At 58.5% G+C, this 8,728-nt stretch overlaps 1 protein-coding gene across 1 annotated transcript; it reads right to left on the bottom strand.

The window, feature by feature from the left end:
- Nucleotides 1-2,504: 2,504 nt before the first annotated feature.
- WNT1 (Wnt family member 1) lies at nucleotides 2,505-6,807 on the bottom strand. The gene is made up of 4 exons (XM_025930711.2): nucleotides 6,339-6,807; nucleotides 5,359-5,612; nucleotides 4,431-4,696; nucleotides 2,505-3,956 (listed from the first exon to the last, which is right to left on the bottom strand). Exons 1-4 carry the CDS (start codon nucleotides 6,440-6,442, stop codon nucleotides 3,468-3,470), a joined length of 1,113 nt encoding a protein of 370 aa, XP_025786496.1. The 5' UTR covers nucleotides 6,443-6,807; the 3' UTR covers nucleotides 2,505-3,467.
- Nucleotides 6,808-8,728: the final 1,921 nt, after the last annotated feature.

An 8,728-nucleotide genomic window follows, 5' to 3' on the forward strand; every position in this document is an offset into this window, starting at 1 on the left:
GTGGCAGGGTGTGTGTGGTGCCGGCTTGCTGACCCCCTGGGGACTGCGCAGGCCTGCCGTCTCACTCCTCTCAGCTTTTCCGCTCCCCCCCACCCCCAGGGTATTTCAGGACTAGTGCCTCCCTCACCCGCTGAGGCCAACCATGTGTCCGGGGTCCCTGGCAGCCTCAAATCCCCCTGGGTGTGTGGCACCTGGCACCTGAAGATCAGAAGTGGGTGGAAGGGTAGCCTGGGTGGATAGGGCAGAGCTGGAGCATCAGGCCCATTCCTGACGACACTTGCCTATGGTGATACCCTTCCAGGCACAGCCCTTCGTGAGAATGGCACAGGTGATCATAACATGAAAAAGAATTAGCTTCTATGTAATACTTTGCAGAGATCCCACACCCCTTTTGCTTGCCCCCCGCCCCCCCCCCCCCAACACACACACCTTTTTTCTTGGTGCATGGCCCCTTGAGGGCCCAGCCTCATTCTGCACTTCCTTACCCACTTTGAAGTCCCCACCCCTGGAAGCGAGGGCTCCCACGCAGAGGACTGATTCTGGGAGTCTTTCATCAAACCTCATGGGTGTGCAGAGGGCTTTACACTTCGATGAGCCTTCACTGCACTCCCTTCTTCGTCTGACAATACCAGTCGATGTGCTTGATTCCCTGGCCACCCTATAAACTTCTCCAGGTAGGCACGATGGCTCACGCATCCCCGTATCCCCAGCATTTCTCACACGCCTGGCACAGAAGAGGCGTCAGCAAGTGTTCAAGTGACCAGAGTTTTCACGTACATGACCCTCATCTGAACCTCACCACCTTCTTGAAGGAGAGGTCTAAGCACTGACAACCATCCCTGTTCAATCGACAAGGTAACTGAGGCTGAGAAAACAACAGATCTGTTGAAAGTCTAATTAGGGCCAGAACAGGATTCATTGCTTCCCTTTACGCTTCTTCAGCCCTTGTGTGTCAGCTCAGCTCAGAGGCCCCAGCTTCTAGGCCTGAAAGCTGATACCCATTCCAGCTCTTGGAGTTAGGAATCAGGTGAGAGTGCTTGGGGACAGCTGCCAACCCTTCAGCTCCCCAAACGCTGCCTCTCCCCAACTCTGGGCATCGTCCTGTAGGGGCCCAAGCCCCCTCTCCTGCCTCTGGCATCCCATTCACTTCTTGCTTTGGGAGCTGGGGGATCTAATAATTCATTGGATTATAGACTGGACATTCTCTGCAGGGGGTTCTTTACTGGAAACCCAAGGCTTATGAGAGGTGCCTTCTACCCCGGATCAATAAGGTTTCTACTCCTCCCCCTCTGCTGCCCATGAGAGCTAAGCTGGTGCTGGCTTGGCAGATGGAGAAAAAGGGAAAGGGATGTCATTGCAGGGTTGAGCAGCTCCTGGCTCCACTCCCCTACCCCCACACATACCCCAAAGGCCAACAGGGGTCAGAGTTCACACATCCAGGGAGAGGTGGGAGGCAGCTACCACAGCAAAAGAATCCTAGGGAGAGGGGGAAATTCTCCAGCCATCTGGGATCAGTTGTTGCCCTTGGGGGGTGGGGTGCTTCATAGCTCCCCCTGCCCTTTAGGTCCTCCCCTGGGGGGAAGTCTTAGGATTAGGGACAAGCGTTAGAGCTTAGGAAGGGGTTAGTGTTGTCTGAAGTTAGGGTTAAGGCTAAGGTTAGACCTAGATCTAGGGACGGGCAGAGGATTAGGGTTAGAGATAGGTTCAGGGCGTGGGCAGGATTAGTACTCCTGCGGACTCTGGTGAATGTGCACATGGAGGTATGAGCGTTATTAGTAACAGTGCTCTTTCAGGCTCTTTATGGGAATGACTAACTTAATGGTGTGGTTATGGACCACACTTGGGTTTCCTTCTGGTCACATTGGTTTAAGCCCTAGCCTCTAGCTGGATTCTAGCCCTCCAGCTCCCTTCTTCTCCCCCACTGTCGTCTCTGAGCTTTTGGGTCCAGTGCTAGAACCCATCACCTGTCACCTGGATCCTCCTGAGCCCAAGGTTGGGAGCTGGGGTCCTAATAAGGACGTGATAAGGTCCTAATAAGCCGTGACCACAGCTGAAGCCAATAGGCTTCAGGGGCTGAAAGCTCTACAGCAGCACCCTTTCTGCTTGGCTTTCTCTTTTCTTCTTTGGTTTCTTTTCAGAACAGGGTCATGGCTTCACTCAGGTGTATCTATTTTCACAATTCCAGAAAGGAAAGGCAGGCTGAGAGTTTGTTTGCTTGTTTGTTTAATCCCCGTTCATCAAGGGAAGAAACTGAGGCAGTTATGGACTTGCCCAGTATCACACAGCCGGTTGGTGTTCAAATAGGAAGAAGAATCTTGCAGGGTGTCCTGGCTCCTGGCCAGGTTCTTCTGAGGACCTAGATCCCCAGGGGCCTCATTAAGGTCATGCAAGGGTCAGAATCTCAGGGTCTTCTTGCAGGGCGGGGAAACCAGTCCCCCAACAATGTAGCCTATTTAAGAGAGGCAAGCAATGGTGTGTTCTGGGTTCAAGGAGAAGCCACCAAGTCACTGATAAAAATAGAAATTTTATTCTGCGGAGGAAGATACTACATCGGTGGGGGTGGGGAGCCACTAATAGCTACAATGGAAGGAAATGCTGATTCCGGTAGGCAACGGCATCTTTGAGAAATTGGGGAGAGGAAGAGAGGGATCAGAAGAGGCTGGAGAGCAGAAGGAGAGGAGAAGGGAGAGGGACTGGGGTGGGGTGGAAGTGGTCTCTGCAAGCCAGGCCGGAACCCAGCACAATAAATAGTTTTATTTACAACAACCAAACTCGTGGCTTTGTATCCACGATTCAGTGCAAATTATTTACACACTGATGAGGAGGCAGGACAGGAAGGGGTAGGAGGTGGGTGAGGGAGGCATGGCTCACAGCTGTTCAATGGCTCCATGACAGAGGCTGGGAGAATGGGGGTATTTCTGCTGGGTCCCCCGACCTCCTTTTCCACATCACCACAGCTGCCCTTTCACCCTAGAACCTCCCGGTTCCGTTGTAGGTGGGGAGGAGAAAGGCCCTGCTGTCCAGGTGTGTGTTCAGCGTCTGCACCCTTGGCAGGAGAATGGGAAGGGCGTGAGAAGATCTGGAGAAAAAACGGAGGATAAAGGGGAGGGAGAGAGGCGGGGGGGGGGGGGGTCACTGGCGCGGTGGAGGAAGCAGAGCCACACGGTCAGAAGCTGACCCCCACGGGGAAGGGAACAATCCTTCTCTCACCTCCTGGCCAAGCAGGGGGCAGTGCAACAAGGGGTCTCCCGGGAGAGGGAGGGAGGTAGGTCCGGGGCAGGTCCATCAGGATGGCAAGAGGGTTCATGCCGGCCCAGGCAAGTGGTTTCAGGAGTCCCCCGGTAGGAGGAGGTGGGAGAAATGATCGCGCACGTATGAATCGCGGGGGTTGTGGCTGGAGGGACTGGGTGGGCACGTATCCGGGTGGGCTAGAGGGGAACGCTCCTGGGGCGAGTCCGCAAAGCATCTCACAGACACTCGTGCAGTACGCGCGTGTGCGTGCAGTTGCGGCAGCTGACGTGGCAGCACCAGTGGAAGGTGCAGTTGCAGCGCTCGGTGACGCGCTGTGTGCGCGTACGGTGGCCCCGGCCACAGCAGAGCAGCTCGCAGCCGTCCAGCGCGGGCGAGGAGCTGTTGCAGGCGCGCCCGGCCGTGCCCGCCGTTCCCAGGCGTCCGCTGTACGTGCAGAAATTGGGCGATTTCTCGAAGTAGACGAGGTCGTGGGGGGAGGGCGGCTTGTGCGCCGGGTCCTCGGGCTCCAGGCGCAGCAGTTCCGCCCTCGAGGCGCGGTTGCTGCCGCGGTTGCCATAGAGGACGCGCGAGGCGCCATCGAATCGGTCGCGCAGCACGTCGCCCACGGCGCGCAGCGTGGGCAGCCGCATCCAGCACGTGCGCACCGTGCACGAGCCCGACATCCCGTGGCACTTGCACTCCTGGCGCATCTCAGAGAACACAGTCTGGGGGGAAGGAGGAAGAAAGGGTGTCCCGGGGCACTGTCAGGGCCAGAGCCACCACCGTCCCAGATACCGCCCCCTCCCGGACCCTGCCAGGACCTCAGCAAAGGCCCAGGCTTAGCCCTCGCGTCGAGATTTGAACCCCAGGCCCAACTGCTCCACGCGGGATAGTGGTCTCGGCCTCCAAGCCTCGTTTTTTGAATCTGTACAACGGAGGGCTGCAGGCAATACATTCCACGGGTTCCATGACGTCTAATGTCTTCAGTTCTACCTGCCCTCAGCCACTATCTCTTCCATTCTCTGCCTTCCTTCCACACCTCCTGCATCCTCGGGACGTCCTCTCCTGATTCCCTACTCTGACGCCTGGCCTCATCACCGATCGTCACTCCCCAAGTTCGAGGTTAGCCCCTGCTCAGGGACTCGGAGATCCCTGCCACGCCACTCCGCTTCCGTGCGGAGCCCCTCAAGCCCGCTCACCGTGCGGCCAGCCTCGTTGTTGTGAAGGTTCATGAGGAAACGCAGGTCCCGCCCCTTCTCCCCGGAGTCCACAAACTCCCTGCCGAAGAGGCGGCCGAAGTCGATGTTGTCGCTGCAGCCCCCCCAGTGCCAATCGGGGCCCCCAGGGCCGCGCCGCCGATAGTCGCACGTGCAAGACTCGATGGAGCCCTCTGAGCAGGAGCGCGCCACCGAATGGGTAACCCCGGCGGAGGTGATAGCGAAAATAAACGCCGTTTCCCGACAGCCTGTGAGGGAAGGGAGCGGGGATCAGCGAGGGGGTACGCGGGGTTCTGCCAGCCTCCTCGGTGGAGGGCTTGGGACCCTTGACTCCGCCCTTAGAGTCCCGAGAGCCGGCGGCCGGCTGGGTTGGGAAGCTGATCTCCTAGAGAAAGCACGTGCGTGGGCACGCAACCCTGTCCACGCTTGTAATCACGCGTTCCTGAGACTCAGGGCGCATTTGGCTCCTCAGTGGGAGTGGGGCAGGTCCAGAGGGAAAAACTGAAAAGAGGGGAGGAGAAGAACTCTGCACTTGCCAAGACCTCTCCGCGCCCCAAACTTTCGGCCCCTGTCGGCGATGCAAGCCTTGCTGGGCTGGAGGCAAGACACACTCGCGGAGATCAGCTTCCCAGGCGCCTTTGAGAGGGGCCGGGGAAACGGTGGCGAGCCGGCGTCCACGACTCAGAACTCGCTTTTGCTGGGGCAGTGGCGCAGAAAAGTTAAGCTTCGCGCCGGAGGTGCACGGCTTGCAAACGCCTGGTAGAGCTGGCGCTGGGCGCGAAGCTCTTGGCGGGTTGATCCTGGAACCCTGCAGGCGCCTGGGACATCTTCCCTGCACTCGCCCGCCCCTGCCCTGCGGGTGACCCTGCGTTCCCCTGGTCCCGGAAGTGTCGCTTCCCTGGGTACCCACCTCGGTTGACGATCTTGCCGAAGAGGTGGGGCCCCGTAGCCGTGGGGCAGTTCCAGCGGCGGTTGCGGAACTGCCACTTGCACTCTCGCACAGCGCTCTGCAGCCCCCCGCTCACGCTGTGCAGGATCCCCGGGTTCTGGCGGATCAGCCTCCTCTGTTTGCGGCTCAGCAGCTGAAGACTGGGCTCGAGCACCAGTTGTAGACTCTTGGAGTCGGTCAGCAGGTTCGTGGAGGAGGCTACGTTCACGATGCCCCTGGTGAGATGCGTGGTAGGAGCTCAGGCTCTGGTAGGGGACCTGCTCCCTAAGCAAAAAGATCGTGTCTACCCTGCCCTCTTCCTGGGACTATTTGCCTGAGAGAGCAGCAGGAGATCAATAATGAGGTAAAGACTCCGAGCTCCCTGGCTAACTGGTTTGAAAGGAATGGGCGCCCAGAGTGTTGTGCAGGGCCGCTCAGGACCCTGGGCCTGGGGACTGGACAGGGGAGGCATGGGAAACCTGAAGACTAGATGTCCACCTTGACTCTGAGAGACTGCTTCCCCGGGAGCCTGGGCAAGGAAATCCTGGCCTGGAGTCCATGCCCACCCAAGGGGTGAAATGCTCAGGAGTCCCACCCTCCTCTCGCCTCCTTTCTGAGCGCTGGCCTGGCCCTTCGCTTCCGAGGCAGGGAAACCCGTGGTGTGGCTACCCCCGCGAGGCTGGGTTTGGGGCTCAAGGGAGAAGGGCGGTGCCAGATGGGAGTGGGCTCCCTGCCTGGAGGGAGTATCGTGGGCCGCCGCGGGCGGACCGTTCACCCCACCTCCTCAGAACTAGATTCTCTGGGGCAGCTCCGCTCCAGAGCGCCCCTCGGTGTCTCGGAGGGAAGTCAGTGCGGTGGAGCGAGCCTGTCTGCGGAGGGATCCCAGAGCGTGGGAGCTGGCTGGGGCTGGCCCCTGGCTCTGCGCCCCGGGACAAGTGGCGACCCCGCACCAGCTCACTTACCACCATCGGCCACTGCTGTTGGCGGCCAGGGCTGCGGGCAGAGCGGCCAGCGCCAGCCACAGCGTAGCAGAAACCCAGCCGGGCAGCAGCGCCCAGTGCCCCATGGCCTGCCCGGCCTCGCCTGCTCTGTGCTGAAGTTGGGGCGGCTTTGGCTGCTGCCCGCGACGGTGGGACGGGTCGCGGCGGTGGCGGCGGTGGCGAGAATTCGCAGTCTGGCTCTAACAGCCCTGGGGGCGGGCGGCGGGCAGCATGGCTCGCGGTCCCAGCTGGTGGGCTGAGGCAGCCACGGCGGGCGGCACCGCCTCTTATAGTTGCGGCGCTGGCTGAAGTGACGATAGGAGGCTGCCCGCCGGGCCGCACCGTGGCACCAGGGCGCACCGGTCAGGGGCGCAGACAATGGGCAGCGAGCGGGGCCGTGGCTCCCGCCCGTCTGAGGCGAGAGCTGACGGGCTGGCCGTCGGGGCTCACCCCCGCCCCCTGCCCGGTGGCTCCCGCCTCCGGGCCTGCACTGGCCGCCGACCCCTCCCCTTGGGACGCCCTCCCACGCGCGCCCGCCTCACTCCTCTTCGCGTCCGGAGCCCGTCGGGGACCAGCGTCCGCCAGGGGGCGCGGCGACAATGTGCTAAGGGGACAGTCTGCCGGGAGCCCAGCCGCTTCGCCACCACCGGCTGTGGGGCTGTCCCCTCGACGTCACCCTGGGCCCGTCTGGCGTCCTCTCTCTCCCCACTCCTGAGTAGAGGAAGGAAAGCTGTGATTCTGGGCAGCGACTCCGGGGAGACGCCTCCTGCTTTGGAACCCCCGACGGCTGGACAGGGAAGGATAACGGGGAGACTGGGAATGGGGTCGTGGTCAGGGAAATCCTGAGGGTGGGTTTGTGGGGTAAATTCACCAGAGAGAAAACTGGGGACCGCGGCAGTTTGTGTTTGTGGGCTGGTAGGAGTGCACAAGTGACTATGGGGTGTGTGTGTGTGTGTGTGTGTGTGTGTGTCTAAGTGGGACAATGCAAGGGTGAATGCATATGAGAATGTGTGAGTGTGTTCTGAGGGTGCACACTCGTGTGTGTCCTCATGGAGAGAAACTCCATGTTTTGAGGAGGGACGTTAGGGAACTTTCCAAAGAATCTTGGCATGTAGCTCACGTCAGGAGGGATCAGTCGAGTCATCTTGTCACAGCCACCACCTGGGGCAGTGCATCATCTATTTGTCAGGAAGGAGGTGGCCGCCACTGTCAGGAAAGACCCAAAGACTGACTGAGGGATGGAGTGTCTGGGACTGTTTGTGGAGGTGGGTGGATGGGTGGATGAGTGTGTGTGCGTGGGGAGATTAACTATGCATATATGTGTCACTCTCGCCGTGTATACCTTGTGTCACCCTATGGTGTGTCACTCTGTAGCATGTATCAACATGTGCATGTCACCGGGGGAGGGGACTGAGGCTGCAACCAAGGCGCCATCAAGATGGACAAAGCCTGGAGTAGCTGAGTCTCTGTGGATTAGGCTCAGGAAGGGCAGTGGAGTGGATGTCAGGTGTGCGTGTGGGTGGGGAGGGCTGGGAAGAGAAGAGTTGCTGGCTGAGCTGAACCCAGAATAGGGAACTTGTGCCTCCACGTGTCTGCTTCTTTTTGGATTTTTCTGCCAAGTTTCTCTCTTCTTGCAAAATTCTGGCTCTTTCCACTCTCACCACATTTGAGATATCCCGAATGCTTGCAAGCATCTCCTCCATTGTAGGCTTTTCTCTTTTTTCCCAGGGACTCCAATTCAGCTTCAAGGCTACCTTGGCCTCCTATTGAAGAGGAAGTGGCTGCTGTCCCCTGTGCTGGGGCATAGGGAGCACCACCAGCTTTGTCATCATGCCCTACCACCACACACAAATGGCCCCTGCAAGGAGGGAGGACCTCCTCCCTTATATCTCTCTTCTCTCTCACTTTACAGAGGGGAAAAAAAAAATAGATTAAGAAGTTGTCCAAGGTCTACACAGCTAATGAATGAATAAATGGGGCACGTGTCTGGCCGAGTCGCTGGTGCATGTGACTCTTGATCTTGGGGTTGTAAGTTTGAGCCCTACAGTGGGTGTAGAGATTACTTAAAAACAAAATCTTAGGGGCACCTGTCTGGCTCAGTGGGAAGAGCATGAGACTCTTGATCTCAGGGTCCTGAGTTCAAGCCCCACTTTGGGCATGGAACCAACGTAAAATAAATAAATAAATAAATAAATAAATAAATAAATAAATAAATAAATAGTGAGCTTCAAAATTAGAATCTTAAAAAAAATGAACAAGTTGGTAGACCCAAATTAAAACTCAGATCTGGGGTGCCTGGGGGGCTCAGTTGGTTACGGGTCTGATTTCTTGATTTCAGCTCAGGTCATGATCTCATAGTTCGTGAGTTCGAG

Source organism: Puma concolor, chromosome B4 (genome assembly GCF_028749965.1).
Source record: "Puma concolor isolate L17-30 chromosome B4, mPumCon1.1.hap2, whole genome shotgun sequence".
Classification (NCBI taxonomy): Eukaryota; Metazoa; Chordata; class Mammalia; order Carnivora; family Felidae; genus Puma; species Puma concolor.